Source organism: Petromyzon marinus, chromosome 4, assembly GCF_048934315.1.
Source record: "Petromyzon marinus isolate PM22_M1 ecotype Great Lakes invasive population chromosome 4, UKy_Petmar_22M1.pri1.0, whole genome shotgun sequence".
Lineage (NCBI taxonomy): Eukaryota > Metazoa > Chordata > Hyperoartia > Petromyzontiformes > Petromyzontidae > Petromyzon > Petromyzon marinus.
This window is the reverse complement of record NC_133670.1, coordinates 21383427-21407721: the sequence shown is the minus strand read 5'-3', so window position 1 is coordinate 21407721 and position 24295 is coordinate 21383427. Positions and strand designations below refer to the sequence as shown.

At 42.1% G+C, this 24295-nt stretch overlaps 1 protein-coding gene across 2 annotated transcripts in view; it reads left to right on the top strand.

The window, feature by feature from the left end:
- The window catches only part of LOC116938420 (voltage-gated delayed rectifier potassium channel KCNH8), an 80346-nt gene that overhangs the window by 45794 nt on the left and 10257 nt on the right, over nt 1-24295 (top strand). For both annotated transcript variants that reach the window (XM_076060011.1, XM_032945536.2), the window contains exons 7-12: nt 6645-6852; nt 10935-11132; nt 13658-13857; nt 15961-16210; nt 21452-21660; nt 22354-22685. In XM_076060011.1, coding sequence (XP_075916126.1) covers nt 6645-6852; nt 10935-11132; nt 13658-13857; nt 15961-16210; nt 21452-21660; nt 22354-22685 — 1397 coding nt within the window. The remainder of the gene's footprint in view (nt 1-6644; nt 6853-10934; nt 11133-13657; nt 13858-15960; nt 16211-21451; nt 21661-22353; nt 22686-24295) is intronic.

The window sequence follows — 24295 nt, the reverse complement described above, 5'->3', positions numbered from 1 at the left end:
GTTTTTCATTTTTTTACGATCCTTGTTTCGTTTCAAATTCTGGATGATGCTCGAAGCCGATGGCCCTGCTAAAACTACAGTGGCTGCGATATAATTTATTGATGGCGTATAAAATGCATCGTTTAACACCAAGAAATATTACTTGGGGTGAAAGAACAGGTGATCTTGCAACAAATGTTTTTAATTACAATTCTTTTTTTATAAATGTTACTTCATTTTTTATTCACATATAATTTGTTTAGTTTGAATTCATACACGACGTGATGATTACAATTTTGGTACAAATCTGCTTCGACAGATGTAGTCATACACTTCAATGCAGTAATACGGAGAATGGTGGAAAAATTGCAATGTGATAATAAAAACAATGTAATCACTAAGGAAGGTGAAATAGTTTATTGAGTTCATGCTTAAAGAATTTGACATGACCACTGTGTTTCAATGTTTTTTTTTTTAAGCGGCGTTAACGTTTTGTGCAATTGGAGGACAAACATGGGAAACATTTTAAACATCCTTGGCAGCTCCTTAAATTTGATCAGCACTCACAAACAATAATAATACGAATTTACATTTGTAAAGCTTATCTCATCCATAGTATCCACATGCACTGAGGGGGAACGTCTTATTTTATTATTTGAATCATCCTGAACAGCACGGATGCATCAAAATACCAGAAACTAATGCGGCGTTCACAAAATTGCACGCAAATACAGCAGCCCATAGTTGCAACTCTCACAATCATGAAATAAATATGCGAATATGTACACACGTTGACCTTTTGCCAATCTACTGCTGGATGGTGGCCTCCCAACACTGTTTGGGTCACGGAGGTTGGTGAAGGTGGGGAGCAAAGACTTTGGGAGGGCAAAGAACAATACAACAACGGATGTTGCTGCACTGCCCAGAAGCAACCTAGAGCAACCTAACTGCTTCACACATGGTGAACATCCATCCAAGCTCAGTTTAACACGTAGGCTTTCGCGACCAATATCATCCAATATAATCCATCCCACCCCTCCACTTTGTGCAAGAGCACAGAAGCGTGGTCACCACATCTATGCCTCCTCTATATAAGGAACGAAACAGTAAGTCTTCTCCACAAATCTGGTTGTCGCCTGATGAAGCTAGTTGTAATTACTGGCGAAACGTCGTACTCAGATTGAAAATGTTGTGGCTTGGCTCTCCAACACACCGGTTAGTGCTGTGCTAGTGACGAATTGGCCACGTTCTGTTTACGTGACAACCCTTACTAGTTGGCTGTGTCGGGTGGTGGCGGGTTTTAATGACACATTTATATATTTACGCGATCTAACTAAAAAAACCCATCCAAGGACTATCCAGGCCCAAACTTGCTTAGATCTGATGAGATTGAGCATAATAAAGGGTGATTTACTCATCAGCCCTGTCGTAATATAATCTCGTTTAGTTGCAAGTGCATTTTCTTTTCACATTAAAAAAGGCTGCGCTCTGAAACGATTCAATGCTTAGCATGAACAAAAGAGAGTGATTGGCAGTGTGCTAGTCACAACAACAACAACATGGGGAATTTTGAATCCAGTGCTGCTATGTTTGGTAGTAACTAATTTAGAAGGGTTCACTCTGGAGGTCAACTAATTTTCGATAAGCAACCAATTTCAGTGGATCAGAAGAGTTATTGCAATAATTGAGGACTCATTATGCCCCGTCACTGTGATTCATCATTCCAGAGCACCCAGCAGGAGACTCTGAGCATCTGCTCGTAGCGATGGAGATGGTGTGAAACAATTTGGCGAGAGGAATGGAACAACTCAATTGTGCATTTGTATCAAATCACTCAATTGGGATTACGCATTGCAATCATCACTCGCCCACTGAAGACTTGACAGTGCCCTCTTAAAAAGGAGTCGTCAGATTCTGTGAGGCTTTCTTGGGTAAAAAAGATATGATAATGAATTATATCAATTTAACAATGTGGAAAATGTGAAATACTCTCCAAACACACTGGTGTGCTGAACTATTAACTAATTGCCATATTTTTTTCTCATGACAAGCCTTATTAATTGGCTGTGTCAGGTGGTGGCGGGATTAACGACATATTTATATTTACACAATCTAACCCAAAAAAAACATTTTGGATAACGTATGCATTGCTTTGCAGCACAATGTAAGTTCAAATTATATTACAACATCATATCCCGACATAGATTAACTACCACAATATAAACAATATCTTCCTTCATCATGAGACATCCTTTTCCCCTTTTTCTCTAGCAACAAAACTGAAACCTTTTTACGAGGATTCATGTCTGCATTGACCACAATACCTGCAGCCAAAATGCAAACAAAAAACATAATATATGCATTGTCCTTGAAACTGATTGGTCCACACCAAGGAACGGCTTTCTTTTGAGCCTCGACCCAATTGGTGCTCGACCAGACGACGTACTCAGATTGTAAATGTTGTGTCGTCTGGTCGAGCACCAATTGGGTCGTCTGGTCGAGCACCAATTGGGTCGAGGCACAAAAGAAAGCCGTTCATTGGTGTGGACCAATCAGTTTCAAGTACAATGCCAATATATTATCATAGTATGTTTTTTTGTTTGCATTTTGACTGCAGGTATTGTGGTTAATGCAGACATGAATCCTTGGAAAAAGGTTTCAGTTTTGTTGCCTGAAAAAAAGGGGAAAAACCCTATTATTATTTTTTGGTACTGGCAAAGGAGGTCTAATGATGAAATATCTTCCTCATCAGATGAAGATGTCATGAAACAACATTAAATGTGTCGTGTTTACGCAAGCGATTAATATAGCAGACTGAGTAACAAGGAAAATTTAAAATGAGGTTTGTTTTTCTAGCAGCGAGGGGAAATTAACATTTCTGCCATGCTTGTAGATTCGGACTGATGAACCATACAAAACGGAAGATTGGATTTACATATTGTACGTCATTTTCTATGACACACGTTAAGTTTTGATATTTGGTCAAACATCAAATATCCAGAGCTATGTCTGCAAAATGTGTTGCGGTGTTTTCTCTATTTTAAGAGTACCAATTTATGTGTTAGCCCATAAAGCATGACACTCTGTTTCTAACCCTTGTTGAACGATTAATGCTTCCTTTGCTAGGACATTTCGCAAAACAAATAATTTCAAGATGAAATGTTGACCCATCAATAATAAATAAGTGTAGACTATGATTAATACAATTTTACGTGATCACAACTATTTCATCAGTTTTCTGCTCTAGGCATTTTAATATGTTGTTTATAGTTAGTCTAAAATCTGAGATTGTTTTAAGTTTACTATCTTGTTTTTAGTCTCTAATTATTATCCCCCTCTTTTTGGCTACTTTGCACCAGGCATCGATCACCACATGTGTTGTTTTTTATTGAGAACAGAGATATCTTTAGCAATCTGGGCATTGTCCATTATATTGAAGTCAATCTCATTTCTAATTTCACTATTTCAGCTCTGCCAAGTGAATTTAAAAGGATACTTCTTTTTGAAAGCGTTTTTAATTCATTGCATGCCCCTGCTTCCTTCAAACTCCAATAAAATATCAGCATTCTGATACCTCACTCCAATGTCAAGATTTCCAATCATCCCATCTCCACACCTTTTACTTTTGCAATAATAAATATACGAAAGGTACTCGAATACTAATAATAATAATAAAGACAGCTCATTAAAAGAGGGATGCGAAAGGTTAAAAAGCAGACAACCAATTATGTAAAACCACAAAAGACAGGTTGAGGAAAAGGCGAAATTAAACAGGAGATGGAGAATGCGAAACGAAATATCGCATGCACGGAACTCTTTAAACAGTTAGAAAAATAATGAGAAGTTAAATTAGAGAAGAAAACATATCATTGAAGATGTTCGCGCAAGCAATGGGAGTATGAAAGCTGCTAAAAGGAGGTTGATGATTGACAATTCACAAATAGTATTATCCACTGGGGGGGGGGGGGGATATGGAATCATAACACTTGACAGAGTGGAGGGATTTATGCAGGTTTTTAAGGCTAACATTGCATATATTTCAGGATGTGAGCCATGTTTCAGATGAAGGGGAAGTGCCAGATGTCGTACAGACACTGTCTTTCACGGTACGAAGAAAAACGCGCAAAAGCTCCTGGACCAAATAAATGGTATAACCATGGACATCAGAGGAACAGGACCAGTCATTCGAATAAAATTAGAAGACTTATGTAATGTTTTCACGGAAATAAACTCCTCAGTCATAGAACAATGCCCGTATCATTAATCTATTGAAACTGACACGATGATTTAGAGAACCATTGGCCTCTAATCGAAGGCCTAAAACACATCAGAAACTTTGTGCGCAACATTTGTAGACTGTGAAAATGTATTTAACTTAGAAGAACCAGATGCAGTCCACCAAGCTATTACAAACCAAGACCTAAATATATGTATAAAATTTTTGTTTTAACCATAATAAGAACCAGTTCCAAGCTTGGACGTTTCACACTAAGATTATGAAGAAATTGTCAATAAATATATGAAAGGAAGGTAGTCAGATGAGGAGACATGCATTCCTGAAATCTGCTGGCAGCGATATTAAAATATTATTCGTAAGAATTGGATTGGGAAAATCGTGGCATGAACGTGAAAATGTTTTTTGACCTATTTCAGATTTTCTAATTAAATTGTTATTACAACAGCCAGTGGGAACGAACTACAGTAGGAGGAATTTAATAAACAAAGTAAGTATCAAAGTGTGCCTTGATATAAATGAGCAACAGAAAATTGCTTTTCAAGTTTGCCAAGGGCAGTTATTGAAGGCAGACCAGGATAAAAAAAAAAACAATGAAACGAACAGGTGAACAAGAGCAGGTTGGAATTGTTTTGAAAATATAAACTTATTCATGAAAAGCAACATATTCGTGTGCCACATGAAGAAAGCTTTTAATCAGTAAATAGTGCGTGCTATGACAAATCATCAGAAATATGGCAACTGACAAAGAACATTTGAACAAAAGCTGAAAAGTGCACGCAAGAAAAAGTGTGACGGAGTGTACACTGTTGTGCTCAGGGAACACATCCAAGAGGATGACCTCCATGGAGGTGAAGCAATGAGATGTGTATGTACGTTGAACTTCTTTCGCACCGTACATAGCCAACCGTGCTAATCGGAGGTGCTCACTTGCAGGAGCTATCTTTTTGAGTTGTTGTGTCATGTGACTCTGAGAGTTGGTGACATCTTAGGAAGGCTTTTATCCCGCAGTGAATATATCATGACTATGCGAATTTAAATGCTCGTTTTCATTTAAAGCTTTCGTGACTGCAGTAATTCATATTCTTAGCTATTTCGGTAAAGTCACGTTGAAGGGAAACAATAAAATAATAAAATATATATAAAACAATAAAAATTCTCACGACGTTTCGACCATAACACAAACAAAATATTTGTGGTTTGAATTAAGTTAATATTTCCAGTTGCCTGTTGATGCTGTGAACAGCTTTATAATCCTAGAATTTACATATACATTAAAATTTCATGTGCAGAGAATTCAATCATTTAATTAACATCAGTGTATTTTCCATAAGCAAACAATATCTGTGTAGGCATTTGCTTGCCTGATCCTCAGACGGAAGCAATATTCCCAGTGGAAGTTATTTTAAAATGTAGTGATGTACATGTATATGTATTGCTCAAAATACTGTATAATAATGACATTTATTTATTATAGGCATGTATCAAAACAAAATGTCCGTGCAAAATTGTAAAGCGTTTCGAGCCACTAGTTAAACATGCTACATTAAAATGACACGTAAGCAACCAAGTATGCAAAGTAACAAAGCGGTTAAGCTGCCCGCGCATCAGACTTTGTGGCGTGTCCTGAAAGTGGCCGCTAATATTGGCGGTGTCAGACCAGATGCTTTGGGAGGTTGTGTTGGGAATTACCAGACACAATGAGGAATGTGGACCATGTATTTACAGGGTCTTCTAAGGTGTTAAGTCCCAATGGTCCCTACCTCAACCACCTGTGTTTGAGATCAAGGTTGTATTTGGGGGGAGTGGTAGTGTAGCGGTTAGCGCGCTGCGCTATGAACATAGTGACCCGGGTTCTATTCCCGCTCACGGCCAACGCCGGTGACGATGATCTGACCCGGTCCTGGGCCTGCCCTAGGTCGACTCAGCCTCAAATGTGGACCTGGTGCGATGTGTAAACAAAGGCGGCCGAGAATGGTGTTGGCCACCCACCCCCTCGTGTGCTGTGCCAACCTTCATAGGCACTCACTAAAAGCACTTGCCACAACAGTCTGTTACAGGCTATACGGCAGATCTTTGTCTTTGTTATTTGGATCTCATATCACTGGGATCTATGCAAATATCTTTTCCCACGCTCGGGTACGTTAATGTGCGTCTCTTTGTCAATCCACTGCTGGGGTTGTTTGACCGTACTTCACCACTGCTGGTGAGTGAAGGTTTTATGAAGTCAACTTTCGAAAGTGTGCGTTGTCCCGGTGGGCCGCCCCTTTGGTTATAAATAACGGTTTTCATTCCTTCACCTTGGATTTGTTTTCTTTAAAAAAAAAAACCCCTCATTGTGACCTCGCAGCCCCAGCGTGTGCGCGAAATTGTGTTCTGTTTCCGCAAAAAAGAATGCCTCATCCCACCTGAGCTCCCCGTGCGTGTCCAGACAACGTTGGTGCACCTGCTGAAGACGGTGCGGCTGCTTAGGCTGCTGCGACTGCTGCAGAACCTCGACCGCTACTCGCAGTACAGCACCGTGGTGCTCACCCTGCTCATGTTCATGTTCGGTCTGCTCGCTCACTGGATGGCGTGCATCTGGTACAAGATCGGCAGAGCGGAGATCGAAATCAATGACCGTCACAGCTGGGACATCGGTGAGGGGAACGTAAAGCAATGCCGTTTTACAGATAAATGCATTAAGGGCTCCAGACCTCTAAAGCGCCGATATTAAACCGGCAAAGGTTTTGAGAAATCTATTTGTTTTTGTTTTTTTCCAAACATGTATGATTCCATTTTAAACCAAAAAAATGCGTGTCACCTGCGTCGACCGGGTGGATGAGGGTTTACGACAGACATTTTATTTATGCGATCTGACCCAAAAATATATTATGATTCATAATATTGGCAACGAAAGCCTATGTGTTCAATAACCAGTGACTTCTTAAAGCACAACATGTCACTAACAGTCAGTGTTTAATCGCCTTCAAATCAGCTGATACACATTTTCAGGCTAAACGTGGAGATGAGCTCACGTGTGTACCTGCACACAATCTGCGTGTTGTCCGACTTCAGGAATAGGTATAAACCCCAGAAGCCAGTTTGAAAAACGGTGTTTTAAAAAGCACAAAAAAGATACACGATATTTAGCCATTCAAAGACTGCTGGGGCAATTGCTGTTAGGGAGCACCTTTTGAGGTCGGCACGGCGCACGGGTGGATCATGTGGCCAGCACAGTGGCCAGCCATCCATGTCTCCGCAGTGCCGATGTTTAACCACCACTCCAAACGAGGGCCTTGAGTGACTCCAGGTCCTCATTTGATCCTGAGTGTGCCAAAGGCAGGCTCAGGATCGATTCTGAAATCACACTCAATGTGAGCTGTGGCCAGGAATCGAACTCAGGGTTTGGTAGTGCATTGCCTAAGCTCCCGTATGCGAAGCTGCACGTACAGAATTAACAATGTTGGCAGTGCGAGACTGCACGTGTCGATTTTTATCAATTATTTTTTGGATTTCGTTTGTCCACATTCCCAGTTTTTTTTTCCAATCCTGAAACTCTTTTGACCTGAACACGGTGTGCCTAACGGGGCTCACAAGTGCACCTTTTAGAGGAGCATGTGCATTTTAAAATATAACACCTACTAATTAGAGCATTGTCTGATCATACAATCTCACAATTTGAAGATAGTTTGGTGAAAAAATTTGGACTAATTACTGTACATCCGTTCATGGTGTTATTAACCCTTTAGATATTATTGCATAACGTTGTATAATCTGCGATGCTTATTCATTGTACGTACGTATTTCATCGCATTGCAAAAGTAAGCGTCACTCGAGCGTAATGACACCGTATAATTTGCATTGTGTGAGTAGTACACCACCGTCACGCTAACTGCCTGCTTGGAATGTGATAGACAATGCCAGTGCAAGCGGGCAGTGTCACGGCACGGTGCACTCTCAGGCAAGTCGAATCTCTGTGTCCTTGAGCAATAAGCTTTCCAGCGTACATTCGGGTTTTACCTCTTGTTATTGGACGTGATGTCCAAAGTTTCTCTCCATTTTGCTCCACGGAGCGGCAGGATTACAGAGTGGGTAACGATTTTGCCTCACAGCAAGCATCGCTTGAGTTCAATTCCCGACCCGGGCGTCTTGCTGTGGGGAGTTTGAAAGTTGTTCCCCAGTTCTGAATTGGTTGCCTCAACGGTTCTCTGGCTTCCTCCCATAGCTAAAACAAAAGCATCCTAAGTCTGAAAATAGAAATGACCTGAAGAATACTCGCTTGGGATTACGCATAGCAACCTCGCCCCGACTGCGAACAAAATAAACTTTGGCAGGACTTGAAAGAGAGTTACGAGACTCTATGAGGCTTTCCTGGGTAAAGAAGTGTAATAATAATAATACATAAATTGATCTAACAATGTGAATTCTTGTTTTTAAACTTAATCTATTAATTTATTCATAGCAAATCTAGGAAACGAATTCGTTCAAAGTAAATGCCAACATCATTTCTAGATCTTCTTCCACGTAACGGGAGAATTAAATTCCTGAAGAAGTCCCCCGCAGTTGGAGTGAAACGTCGATACATACGCTTTGGTTTTTTCGGTAAAGTCACGTAGGTAAAATAAAATAAATGAAAACAACTAAATTAAATCACGACGTTTTGGAGGCAACACAAGCTTCCGTCTTCAGGTGGAACAGTCACAGCAAAATAGCTGTATCAAGTGAACAGCTCTGAGACACCCGAGATGATATACAGGTTAAGGGGGGGGGGGGGAGCCAGGAAGGGATGTGGGTGGGGGGGGCTAAGTTAAGCCGCCTTTTGTTATGCTGCAGGGGGTTCGGGGGAAGAGATGGCGTGCTGCATGTAAGCGAGTACAACCCACTGGTAGAAATGGAAATGGCTGTACAATTATAAGGCAACTAAAGTTTGACTTGGTTGATGACATCTTTCCAATGGTTGCTCAATTCAAAACCATCCTCTCGTCCATACATGCTGAACAACAGCATGCGGTAACAACCCGAAGACGCTCCGCAGTAGACACAATCATCTCAGTTGCCACCACTTTAGCCAGCGGTGATAATTTCACATTTCTATTGATAGGGGGGAGGGGGGGGGGCTGTGTTATTTGTTGATGCTTCACGTAAGTATTCATTCAACTTTTTAAATCTTCAAAGGGAAAATAGACTGAGTTTACCCAGACCTTGAATTTAACACTTGACTTGTATTATAGACTTAGTGTACTTCATGACTCGTGCATTCTGATAGTTTCCTCGATTTGTTTGTTTCTGCATGGGCTGCATTTACACACGTGCACCACGTGTTTACATCATATAAAGACAAATAGCCCCCATATAGCCGGAACACACTGTTGTGGCAAGTGCTGTTAGTGAGCGCCTATGAAGGCCGGCACGGCATACGAGGGGGTGGGTGGCCAACAACACGCCCGGCCGCCTTTGTCTCCCCAGTGGCGATGTTTACACACCACACCCGGTACTCATTTGAGGCTGAGTCGACCTAGGGGAGACCCAGGAACCGGTTCAGATAATCGTCACTGGTGTGGGCCGTGAGCGGGAATTGAACTCGGGCCGCCGGGTTCATAGCGCAGCGTGGCGCTAACCGCTACACTACCGCTCTTCACACACACACACCGTATACAGTGCTGTGTCCATTGTATTTGAAGCCGGATAAAGAAGGCATGCAGATGAGACTTCCATAATCTCTTCCGCTTCCTTCAAATCAAATTCCTCTATGTTCAATTGGATTGCAAACAGCATATAAACTAGTAATAAAAAACTAGCGCGCAGATTATCCAACACATTTGAAAAGCATTAGAGTGGATGCCATTTGTTTCTTCTTATGTTTGTGTTTCAGCTGCAGACGCATTAATGTGTTGAGAGAAACGAATTGTGTTTTTTGGAGGTTTAGGCTTATTTGGACAGTGGGGGGAGGGGCGGCTTTATTGGTGTCAGTGTGTATTCCATCGCGTTATTACACAAACACGTATCAGGAATACACGGTGGCTTTTGTGTGCCAAAAGGAAAACCAGTGGGTTATCGCCAAGCTTAAGATTACCTAAAATTGGAGTGCTATTTTTCCCGTACATGTGTGATTTTTTATATATATAAAAGAAAAAAACCGTATTAAATTTGTACAGCGACTATTAAAAAATAACACACAAAAAACTCAGAGGTTAGAATGACACAAGGCCAATTTTTTTATTTAATTAATGAAAAAATAAAATATATATCCTACAGCTGGCTTAAACAGGTATTTAATAGCATATACCGAATCAAACATAACATTGTAAATATGACACGAATGTGCGATACAGTGTTGGCAGCGGTGCACGCGTGAAAATAATCAACAACAAAACCACATTCGTCAATAACACTACCATGAAGTGTGAAACACATCTAACAGGCAGCATTGTGGGCAATGACGCTTCTTGATGGCATAGAGAAAGCGACCAGAGAGTTGAGAGTGCTCATCGTGCAGTTTTCAGCGACGAATCCCTCAATCTCTCTGCCCTCTCTGCGCTGAAGGCGGGCCATTTTCTTAAAATGTGACTTAAATATATGTTGCGTCCTCTTTAGCAGGCGGTACCGTGGACCAATGCGTTAATGTTTTGTTCCCGTTAATATGGGCAAATCCAACGTGAGACGTCTCAGTGGTTAGTATCAATTATTTTTCAATTAAACCCATTTCCAAAGGCTTTCCACGTGGACCCGTTTGTTGCAGGCTGGCTGCACGAACTGGGCAAGAAGCTGGAGACACCGTTCCACACCAACAACACGGGCGGGGGTCCGTCCACACGCAGCGCCTACATCGCCTCGCTCTACTTCGCTCTCAGCAGCCTCACCAGCGTGGGCTTTGGCAACGTGTCGGCCAACACCGACGCCGAGAAGATATTCTCCGTTTGCGCTATGCTCATCGGAGGTAAGGCTGTGAGGCCATGGGATCCATCAATCTGTCCTGCAACCCATACGTTCCAACACAGAAGGCCCGCTTCAAAGCAGCGATTGTGATTTTATTTCACACCTGATTCGATCTAGTGATAGAAGAGGCAAGCAGGCTCCTAACACAGAAAGGAGGGGTATTTTTTGGTGGCAACAGGCGCTTATGTGTTGGGTTTAGTCTGGTTTAATTGCGCCTGTGCTGCGTTCCACTGTTAATTTAATATATTTTAAAAAATATGTTTTCTACTGTTCATGCAAACAGAATATGCGTCACAGTCGGTGACCATAACGGACGATGTCTTGTGAAGACATTTACAACATGGAGTTGCGGATTCACCCCCTTTACTCGTGGGAGCCATGCCAGGACTGATGAGGACCCTCCGTGTAGAGTGGTTGTTTCTAATCTACTATCTTAGCACCAATCGCACGATGGGAAGTCAGCAACCATCCATCCTCTCGCCTTATCTCTGCCTCTCTACTACATGCAGTCTGCAGACTACCTGCTGGATCTCCTCTCTGTTTCAAAGAACAAATTTGACCTCAGGTCTTCGCTCAATAACCAGCTTCACATTCCCTATTGCCGTACAAAAACTGGAGGAACGTCCTTTGCTATTGATGCCCCCATGGTCTGGAACGCTATTGCCAATAAACTGCAACTTGAATCGCTACCAATGAGATATTCTCTCAAAACTGCTCTAGAGGAGTTGTACACCCCTAGCTGCCACTGCTATTCATTGGCGTAAAATAAAATAAAATGTTTCACTCCGGATGACGCTGCAAAGTATTATCTGTATTTTGATTTAGCGTGTTGATCTTAAAGGTGCATTGAAAAAATTGATACTCCGACTGATGCTTCTGTTGTTGTGGAGTAACTCATGCAGCCAGCTATGGCTCTAGGGTTTGGTGTTACATATTATTTATATAGTTTATTGTAAAAATTCGGTCACAGTTCCTATGATCACTGTTACGTTGCAATTATGGCTTTATTTTTTTTGGTGATTTCGAAAAGTTTTATGGTTTGGCCATGTTTGTTTTGTTGTAGTACGGAGTTAGACTGATGGCCTTAATCTAAGTTTTCTTGTGGTTGTTGTTGTTTGACTTGCATCCCACTGGGATTTTTGCACACAGCGTTGGTGTACGGTGCTTTTTCAGGAATATTTTGCTGTTTTTTTAATGGATTTTCTGTTTGAACAGTCACAGTCACATAGTCACTTTAAGATGTTTTATTGTTCGTGTTTTAGTTTTTTTGTTTTTTTTTGTGGTTGCACCCGATTCAAGAGGCGAATGGCTCACAGGGCTATACCAAATAAATATTGTGAAAACTAATAAATAAATAAATAAACTGGAAGCTTTCTCATTAGCCGTAAACTACTTTAAAATGCATTAAATATGTATCATCTCTCCACAAAGGCAGCATTTAGCAAAAATGAATTTGTTTCAATTGTTCAGCTTTATTTTATACTTTGTGTGTCGATGCAGAAAACTAGTTAACGCTGCACAGTTTGGGTTTTAACAGATTGGAAAGTTTCTCTTCGCTTAAAATTTAAATACAAGTCCCAAAAAAATCACTGTACTCTGAGTGTAATGTGGGTGGTTAATGTTCTTCAGCAATTAAGCGACATTGAAAATAATTGTCAATTACAATTGCAATTACAATGATAAACCCACACATAACACCCCTGGGCTTTTGATTAATTTCATAAGGTCACTTTGGCATGTACATTTTTGTTATAGTATCAATCACAATTTGTGGGATATAGGTCATAAACACATCGACACATTCGTTCTCATGGCTCAGAGAGCCGACTGTCTTTATGCAATGTGTCATAACTTGTAACATTTTTACACATTCATGATGATGTATTCAGCAAATAGCATTCAATTATAAGAATCAGTGGCACATCCTCAGATATCCTAGCTCATGGTTAAAGGATTTGAGTTCAAGTTCGAGTAAGGGATCAATAGACTTCATTGTAATCCCCTTTGAGGTTGTTAAAATAAGTACCATTTTGTGGGAAATTCCATAAAGATTGTGTTATGGGGGAGACTGGTCCTCATTGCAAAAACATGACATTTCCAGCATTCATTCAGAACCAAAGGATCTCAAATTAAATCATTAACAACGCTATGATGCAGGCGCTCTGTTTCACAGACGAGTATAGCCTACCAGTAGGGGAGACGTTGCCACGTGGTTTTAATCAATGAAGTAATTTTGCAGGTTATTACATTTTTTGTCTAATTCACACCCTGATGTCGGCAGGCATGGCCGTGATCTTTAACGTACACATGTATGAGCAGCCAACGCCTATTCAGCGGTTAATACACCCGCAGTATTAATCAGGGTGGCCGCTGTTTTCGAACCGCGATCCTCTGCAACAACAAGCGGCCAACGCGCGGCCGCTGGGTCACGTCGCCGCCCCTTGAGATGAACACCGCACGGAGCGAGCGCGTGGGTCACTTGCCATTATTCTCAACCACGCTCTCCGTTTGCGAACCCCGGGGCAGCGCTGATGCACGCGGTGGTGTTCGGGAACGTGACGGCGATCATCCAGCGCATGTACTCGCGCCGCTCGCAGTACCACACCCGCACCAAGGACCTCAAGGACTTCATCCGCGTGCACCGCCTGCCCAAGCAGCTCAAGCAGCGCATGCTCGAGTACTTCCAGACCACCTGGTCCGTCAACAACGGCATCGACACGCACGAGGTCCGTGCACTTCACACAGCCTCGCGGACACTCCAGCGGGGGGGGGGGGGGGAGACCGACAACAACCACACTCCAGGCTCCACTTTTGGAGTTCCGTCCTGCTGTTTCATTTCCTGAATTCGTGTGACTTTGCTCTGGTCAGGAAAACTTTGCTGACTTTTATCGAAAATGCCTTCTGTGGAACTGTTTGTTGTTGACCGCTTGACGATTTTTGGCCTGTTCACAGCAACTGTGATATTTTTTTTTTAAAAACGACAAGATCCCTATGTCCAGTAAGTTTCAGTAGCTGTCGGGAGTGAGTGTTATAATAGCAATGCATCGATTAATTTATGAAAATCTATTCTATTTTTTTTTTGCAACGAGACATGCATCAAACCTAGTATTATTATGCATGTGTATAATTTATGAAAATTGTACGCAATACTTTATGCAAAATTGTACGCAATGATGTTACATTTGTGTTAATGGAATATATAAAACTATACAAATAAGACAGAACAATTTAAAATACAAATGCGATGGTAAATCTGAGACAAAAAAACAATCGATAGAGGTGAGTGCTGGAGAGTAAACCCACAACGTTTACAATTCGTGGGTGCTGAACGAGTAACGAATTAGCACGTTTTGTTTACGTGACAAACCTTACTAATTGCCTGTGCAGAGTGGTGGCAGGTTTAACGACACGTTTTTATCTTGACTTAAAGCTTTCGTGACTGCAGGAATTCATATTCTTTGGGTCTTTCGTCATCACCTGATGTGCTGCTATCGAAACGTCGTAGTTTTTTGTTATTTTTCTTATTTCTTTGAACCTATCTATGTGACTTCACCGAAAGACCCAAATAATATGGACACGTTTATATTTACGCGATCTAACCCAACAACCTCTATCATGGATAATATAGTGTTAAAGCAAAAAATGAGCGGCTCTTGAATCGGATCACAACCCCCAAAAATTATTAAATTTTCACTAAGTCACTCGAGGGGGTAAATCATTATACGTCTAGGGAAAGTGATAATTAGTTACATCCCCGCATTGGTGTGCCCTAGTTAAGGTAACCTGAACAGGTTGATGAATTGGCCGCAGGATCAATAGAACATGAAGCACATCCTGCCAAGTCAGCCCCCTATGATAGGAAATCACGTGAGCAAAGTGGCGTTTCATTGACATTGGTCCCTAACATCATTGGCCTACTCTGTTCTTCAGGAGCGGCCAATCAGCGCACTGTAAGACATGATACATGTTTCAAAATGCTGGGCACTAATGAACTCACTTTTTTTTTGGTGTGTTGGAATACATGTTGCAAATCAGTACAAATGAGATGTAATATTTAACGGAATGGCGATCACTTAAGTGTATCATTAAACAGCATACGCAGAGGCAGATTCCGGGCAAGTGGCAGGTTTTAGTTTTTGCATTTTTGTAGACCATTTATATCCTTATATAGCCCGTTTCTCCCAGACACAACTCTGTTTTAAACATATTCTCACTTGTAAATATTGTCATATTTAACTTCACCATCCTAACTATAGACCGATTTTTTTAAATGCAGTTTTCAACACAAACATTCCCATGACAAACATTGAAATGGTATTCTTATAATGCCAAGAATATGTTATGGTTTTATTTAGCACCAAAGGTCTCCACAAAGTTTATTCAAAACGTACTGTTTATCGTGATCCCTCTGGACTATGCATTATTTTGCCAAAGGAATTAATCGTGTGATGTTCTCCTTTTTATATATAAATAAAGGTCGTCCCTTTTGCTCATCAGTAGATTAGTGTAAGAACTTGGCAAATAACGATTCACCTCTTACCCAATGATTCAGCGAAATATCACAATAAGGAGGTTCAAATGTTCTTGTTCGCCCGTCTCATTTGTGTGGTTGGTCTCTCGCATGTTCTCTCTCGTTTTTTTTTTCTCCTTTTGCCTAGAGGTTCACAATCGCGATTATTTTTCACGTATTTTAAACAGTCGGCTGTCGCACGTACGATCCGACGCGCACATACACGAGAGCGTCGGCATCAATTGCAATGGGGGGGGAGGGGGAATCATAACACCCCAGACGTGTGTCACAGTGTCACGCCTTCCTCCTCCTCCTCCAGCTGCTCAAGGACTTCCCAGACGAGCTGCGTGCAGACATCGCCATGCACATGAACAAGGAGATATTGCAGCTTGCCATCTTCGAGTCGGCAAGCCGCGGCTGCCTGCGCTCCCTCTCGCTCAGCATTAAACCCTCGTTCTGTGCACCGGGGGAGTTCCTCATTCGCCAGGGGGATGCACTCCAAGCTTTCTACTTTGTCTGCTCCGGCTCCATGGAGGTGCTCAAGGATGACATGGTGCTTGCCATTCTGGGTGAGCCCATTTCCTGCGGCATGTATTCAACACACGTGGACATTATTGCCGGTTTTGTTCGGTGGAATTGTTACGTCATAATCTTGGTGAGACGCTCCTCAAAAGCAATAACTCAAATGATGCAAAACACAGCGGCGTGTGGTCGTTGGCATGGGTCTTGGGAAAATAAATAAAATGCCCCCCTCCCCCATCTCCCACCCCGTCCGTCTTCGTAGCCTAGCGCCTAGGACCCAGTCTAAATAAATATTCTGATTCTGACCCTCTAGCCTATTGGTCCCAGTTCAGCTGCTCTGCCGGCACACATGACAGTTACACCACTGGCAAAAACGTATGAAGAATGGCTCTTTAGCTGATATAAATGTTGGTCGCTTAAGTGTTCAATAAAGTTCATACTTGCTGCTTTCTCCTGTCTCATAAAGCAACACATTGGTGCATTTTGGAGCATTCATTAAATGGCCCAGGGCATACTCATGGCAAGCTGGTAAAATAATGGTGGAGCCCAGTTAGCGGTTACATGAATCATTGGAGAATAGACCTCGATGTACCCATTCCCTGAATTCTCAATAAGACTATCATTAATACAACTCCACCTTGGGTCACATAAATAATTCGCCACAGACTATAAATATACACACATGTATAAAATACAACGATAAAGATCCCCCGTATAGCCTGACCAGACCGAGTACCTATGAAGGCCGACACGGTACATGAAGGGGTGGGTGGCCAGCACCACGCCCGACCGCCTTTGTCTCCCCCAGTGGCGTTGTTTACACACCGCACCAGGTACTCAATTGAGGCTGAGTCGACCTAGGTGAGGCCCAGGACTGGTTCAGATAATCGTCACTGATGTTGGCCGTGAGCGGGAATCGAATCCGGATCGCCGATATTGTAGTGTGGTGCGCAAACTGCTATCCACATGTGCACACACACGTATATATTCTACATAAATCTCATTTTAAAAACAAAATAGGTCATGCAGTAGTTTTACCTGGATATTTCCTATTTAGTATGAAGTTAATTGCATTCTTATTTAGTTCGAAGTCATGATAAAGGCCTACCGAATCTATCACAATATTTCACGATCTTGCAATGTCATAATACACCTTTTAATTTTTATTTCATTTTAACTATTTTACGGAAACAGAAAATATGAATACAACAATAAGTGCTTTCCTTTTCACCAGAGCTCACTGCTACTTACAAATAGAACCCTGAAGGCTATCCACTGAAAGAAAAAAAACATTCTAATAATCTACTGTAATAATTCATAACTTTTCAACAGCCAGTTTGTGAACAAAATACTTGCAAGCTACTAATTATATATATAAATAACAAATGGCATGGCATGGCGTTTGAGGTAATGGGGAAAGTTTTCGTGAAGAACTCTCATCCTCTGTCCGCCCAGCAGTATAAATTGTGGGGTAAATTGTGGGTATCCCACTTCAAAATGTGTCCGGCCAGCATGGAAGAAAAGACCAAATACCCTCGAGAGGGCCTCTCCAGAGCTCCCTCCCAGCAGAGGCCCTTCGGCTAACCGCTGCGTTCGCATTTGCAGGGGCTGCACCTTTACCGCTCAGTAAACACGCGGTGATTCCATCAAATCTGAAAATTACTGAAGCAAATTGCTTTTCTATCGTCTTTTGGACTAAGGCTGCAGATTGCAGAGAGGTTGACCTACCTGGTGCAATGATTTACATTGCAGACACGGCCGCATTTGAAAACAATGTGAATAAAACAGGCAAGCAAAAAAGCTTTGACAGTTTTCTGCTTATTTCATACACAGTAGTTGGTGCTACATACTCATTACTTAATAATACGTTAATAATACGTCTGCGCGACGCATCACGTCACTCATTGATTGTGAGTAGAGGTGAATTTTCGTGGTCAGCTTTGTAAACCCTTCGAGGTTTAATTTGTATCAGTGGTACATTTCGCACTGTCCTAAATAGGAAGAAGACATAGCATAGGCCTTATCTCGATATCGTAGCGCTACGCTGTCTTTTTTCCGTAAATCACAAGCACAAAAATAAAATGAAATCTATACTTCACGTAGCAATCAATGACAAGGTGCCACGTTGGCTGAGAAGCAAACTTGGTGAAAATTCTTGAATGTAATACCGTAATTGTGAGAAGCAATGGTGTTTTTTTCCCCTCTGTGGTTTAAAGGGAAAAAGTTGGGTGCGCGTTTTTTTATAGTCACACCGATACTCTCAGCTCCTCGAGCTGAGCTGAGCTGGTTGCATGCATCTCCTTCATCGTGTCCAGACTCGTTGTGCCAGTGCCGAGTTGTCCCCGTAATGTTAATTGACCCCCCCCCCCCCAGGAGTTTCTTGAAATGAAAATGTAACACCTGTACGAAACACGTAATTAACAGCCCAGTGGCTAATACTCTGAAATAAATTCGCATTGGAGAAAAAAAAAAAACTTAAATATATCGGTGATAATACCGTAATGTTAAGCCAATGTAATATTCGTTACGGTGGTAACCGTAACAATGATCACAGATACTGGGAAGTAAATACGTACAGAAAGGGAGCATCTCTGGACCAAGTTAAAGGGATCATTGGGTTGCTGGACCAGAGCCTGGCCCCTTGGGCCATGGCCATGTGGCGTTGCTCCCTTAGCCCCTGGCGCTGCATTGCACTCGGCAGGGCTGAGCGCTCGGGGGTTGCCACCCGTCCGTCCTGCTTTTCCCAGGATAGTCCTCTTTTTGAGGTCACTGTCATGGCAAACATATAAGTCTTGCCAGGACATAAAAACAACAACAACAACAACAAAAATGTTTATTGTCAGTTGCGTAACATTAGATACATCACTCGAGGTGAATGCATTTATATGCATTTCTCCCATTTTCGGGCATTGTGAGATACCCTTCTTGCCGCGATAAGTCCCATTTTGTACATCGGAGGTGGCAGCCCCACTGAGGGCACAGGTCGTCAGCACTGTGCTTTGGGCACCGGTAAGGGATGAGTGGAAGCAAAACACATCCATTTGCCACTTTTGATCAAAGCAACGTGGGTCATCTTGTATTACTTTAGTGCGCATCTGCATTACCATTTGCCAAAGTCAAAAATAATGTTTTAAAACCCCCTCCGAACCACACATTGTACCAAAAAAACACGAGTGGATGAAAAGTGAACGAGGTTTGATGTCAGCCAAGAAAGTAGTATAGATTTATTTTCAGTGAGGCTTCATTTTATTTAACATCATTGAGTTTATCTGTCAGTGTTAGCAAACGTAGCTCGGGGGGTTTTTTTCCTTCTTCGCGTTCAAGCCAGTTACAAGGGATTCCACCGTCAACATTTCTCTTTTCAATTTGTTATCTGATCCTCGGTACACTGAGGCAGTCTCCGCACCATGCTGCTTCACGTGTGATTACACTCAGCACGATTAGGATACCCTGTGGTTGACATCTGGCAAGGCACGTTGTAATATTCGGCACGATGAAGTTAGAGGCTCTCTGAAGCACACCGTATTTGTTGCATTAAAAAAACGATTCCACTTTATTTGCCCGAATTTCCATTAATTGACATTCAGTAAGGAAACAGAAATTAAAAATTATATATAACAAAGAATACGGTTCGTGATAGCACATAGCTAACTACACTGCTGAATAACGTGTCATGACGAAGGTGAAACAAGGAAATAAAATATATATCTACACAAACGTGCATACTATAGGACATGTAGGTGACATAGACGATGTAAGCTGGAAGCAATTAAGCTGTTTGGCAATAAATCTCTTTTACACAAGTGGCGAACCCAAAATTAACATACATATGAGGTCATGGCAAATGTCAAAAGTCGAAGCACCAAATAACTTTGTCAATAAGCCGGATTAAGTTACTGACAAACCATCTATTGAATAGCAAAAGAGCTAAATCGTTATAAGATCCATAATTGCTTAACAATGTCAAGACCTGGTGCATGGAACAAAAAAATAAACAATATCACACCAACGTATCATACAGCAGAAGTGTAAAATGTCGGATTAAGAAAATATTATTTGTATAGCCAGAGAGCAAAAAAAAAAAATACCTAAACTCAAATGAACACTAAACATAATGCCAAGTTGTATATGCAAAGAATTATAGTGAAAAAGCAAGCATGCCACATTTTAGTAACGCTAATTATATCTGATTATAATGACACGCCCAGATAACACGAAGCTACCCAGCAAGGAACAATTAACGTGTCGCATGTGCCAGAACCACCCACATGCACCCACGTACCGCAACCACATTGACGTGGCGGATTAAAACGACGCGGCATGCATCGTCAAGACAGACGACCAAATCCGAAACTTAAAATATTCTTGCCAGATAAAACGCCATATTAAACCAGAGAGAAAAAAAAACATAAAAAATCTCTTAAAGAGACAATGGAGCAAAATAAAAGCCTCCCCGAGGGCCTTCAGCCTCGAGGGCAGACCAGGGCGGGAGTCGCTTGCCACGGTGTGCACCCTGGGGAGACCGGGAATCCCCTGCCAAAAATCTCACTGATCCCAGGAGACACCACTTTCGGAAAAAAAAACTATTAGAAAATTCCACCCCATCGCTCGTTGAAAGCCAACCGCGACTATCCTATTGGGGGCCTTGAAGAGCCAGTTACAAACCCAGAGCCTTCTGAGTCCGAGAATGTGGTGTCCCTTGTCCCACTGGACCGCTGGTGCTATAAAAAAAAACATGAAAATCACTTTTCTCTAGTGAGGTCCAGTGAATAAAACCTTTATCACTAAGTAAGTGTATATTGAGATCCATTGCCACGTCTGCAAGGAAGATCAACGAATGTCAAATTGTACAGAATAAATTATCAAAGTGACGTTTTCTGATCAGTCACTTCTCAATTTAGAATTTAATTTTGCCATTCAGCACACCATGGTCTCCTCTTATACCAACCATCAATGTACATATTTGTTTTACTTAAAGTGTTGCACATAAACGCATTTCTCTACCTCTTTACGCGATACTGTTAACCTCTCTGATGATTTCATCACAACGCTTTCATAATTTCATTTCCCACAGCTTATTGTGAGCAATTATTCAGACCACACAGTACGGTTATAATCCATGGCATCTAACCAAACATATGGATGGACAGTAATTTCATGACACGAGTGTGTGTTTGACATTCCAGCATTGAAAAGATTAATCCACAATTTGAAAACGTGGCTATTTTCCTGTCTCTCGGCGGTATTCACCACCTCGTGTGATGACGTGCTGCCGTCATCTGGAGCAGGCAAGGGAGACCTGATTGGCTCAGACCTGAGCAGCAAGGACCAGGTGCTGAAAACCAATGCAGATGTGAAGGCCCTCACCTACTGTGACCTGCAGTGCATCCACCTGCGGGGCCTCTACGACGTCCTTGACCTCTACCCCGAGTACTCGCACCAGTTCCACGAGGACATCCAGGGCGAGCTCACCTACAACTTGCGTGAGGGCCGAGAGGTCAGTGCGACTGCCCTTTCAATACGGCCCGGAAACCCATTAGCATGGTTAGCTGCATACGGGGTGCGAAAGAAGTTCAGCATATACACATACGTGCAACCGTTCCCTCTGAGTTCCCTCCAAGTGACCTTTTCCCACACAGTAAAGGGTCGCACTTTGTCACCCATACTGCCGTATGAGAGCAATGCTCTTTGGCTGTCAGTGGGAGCCCTTCAGCCAACAATGGTGTGCGCAAGACATTTCATGGCTGCACATTTATCTCTTTAATGTAAACACAAATACACAGAGCCCCCATATAGCCTTATCATACTGGTAGGGTAAGTGCTGTTATGAAGGTCGGCACGGCACACGAGGGGGTGGGTGGCCAGCACCACGCCCGACCACCTTAGTCTCCCTAGTGGCAATGTTTACACACCGCACCAGGTACTCATTTGAGGCTGAGTCGACCTAGGGGAGGCCCGGGACCGGTTCAGATAATCGTCACTGGTGTTGGCCGTGAGCTGGAATCGAACCCGGGTCGCCAGGTTCATAGCACAGCGCGCTAACCGCTACTACACTACCGCTCCCCACATACACACACGCACACACATTCCATGGTTATTATATTTTTCTGCCCCCACTTATAAACAAGGCAGAGTGAAGAGGGACAGACTTGTTGTTGTTGTTGTTTTAAAAGTAGATGTGTGTCTACAGGCACAGGCGGAGGTTCAGGGGGGCGTGTTCCAGAACCTTCCGTCAATTTTGGAGGACGAGGAAGATGCCGAAGGGGGCGACGAAGACGAGTTGACGCCGCTGACTGTGCGCCGCCTCACGTTAAGGCACAGATCGGCGAGTGCGAGTCACAAAGCTAATCCGTTGGCAGTAGGAACAAGACCCCAGGTTGCGGAAAATGGAGCCTTATCCGCCGCTACAGCAATTCCCGGAAGATTAGCGATGTTAGACGGAATCCGGAGTGGCCTGAAGCCAGATAATCTGAGGCTCCCTGGGACTGTGCCGTGCTGCGGTGTACCAGAGCTCAGCCCAAGGTAACGGGGGTTGCTACATCACACGCTAACTTACGGCCAGATGAACATTAACGTCGTACTCATAAGATATTTAGGAACTTGAAGCACCATTGCGAAGAGAGTGGGCTGCTTTTATACGATGGTTGTGCTGGTGGTATATTTCGTAATGTACATTTTTAAAGAAATGACATTTCACGTCGAATTATTTCCCGAGGGTCAGTTGGGAAAAAAAAAACATGAAACTCAATCTTCCTTCACAGTGACAGTAAAGAGAAAACAACTGCCATTACTTTTAGTTAACCCTGCTTATATGTTTTTACATGTCTAGTTCATGCAAAAACTGCATAGGCAGCTGTCACTAAAACGATGGTGTAACTCTTCGCAAATACGATGTCTTGTTATTTTTATACACAATGTTTCTGAAAGAAAAGATGACCAAGATATTGTATTGTGATTTTTTTGAAAATTCCATAATTCTGCCATTAAAAGTCAAAATAGTGATACTGATTACAAATATTATTTTTTATAACATTCAGGTAATGGTTCACCCAAACTGCTTATCTCTAACGAGAGGATTTTGCTCTTAAATAAAAAAAAAGTGCATTTTACCACCTCTGTTATATATTGTATTAAATCGTCCAGTAATGGGCCAGTTATGCACAATTTTAATCTGGAGAGCTAAGATGAGCTGGATAATTTGTTGACATTGTATATTTGTAACCAGAATGTTCAGCATTCATGCCAGTACATCGAGTGCCTTGCATACACAGCATCATGCCGTTACGTGTTGATTGCAAAAAAAAAACTATTTGAGGATTTCACATAGCTTCATAAATTTAAATGGAATGGGATTTGCGTATTTAGATGAGGATTAAAACGCAAATGAGGGTATTTCAGATCATTTAATATAGCCGTGCCTTATTATCTGTGAATGTGTCCTCCTATATGTTCGACTTTAGTAATGCGCCGTTTATTGAGTTTCATGATTAGCAATTGTAAATTATTTTCACGCAACCTGTTGAGCCATTAAAGTTACAACAAGATGGGTTAATTACACGGCTAAGTGACATCTGAGAGGTACGGATCTGTGCACACCACTTGTCTTACCAGACTTTTGTTAAATATGCAAGCCTGCGTAAATGGGTATGAACTCTATTGGCAACGTTCGTTCTGCGCATTCGGTGCTCGAAGTAACTGAATTATTAGCTGCCTTAAAAACAATGTCTACTTGGCTGCTGCAGTGACATTTCATACGTCGGAACTGTGATGGTTGTGAACAACGTGACCACGCTGCCACCTAAAAGCTACCATACCCATCGCACGGACGGAGAGATAATGCTGAGGTCGTAACTCCGCATTGTGTGCTCACGGTAGGCATTACTGATTAATTTGCTAAGATGTGAACAGCTACAAAAGCAAACCGCATCCCTCGTGCATTCATGGCACAATCAACTTCCATTGGCCATTACGATATTAATTGCCGCGTTTTTATCTGCCGAAGGTCCTAAGTGTATGAAATTGCACTTGATGTGCTAATTTAGTGCCGCTGCTGCCTGAATATTAACTCTGTCAATTATGCCTTCAGGCAGAGGAATTAAATGCTGATTATATTCGTGCTTACTCTGAGCAGC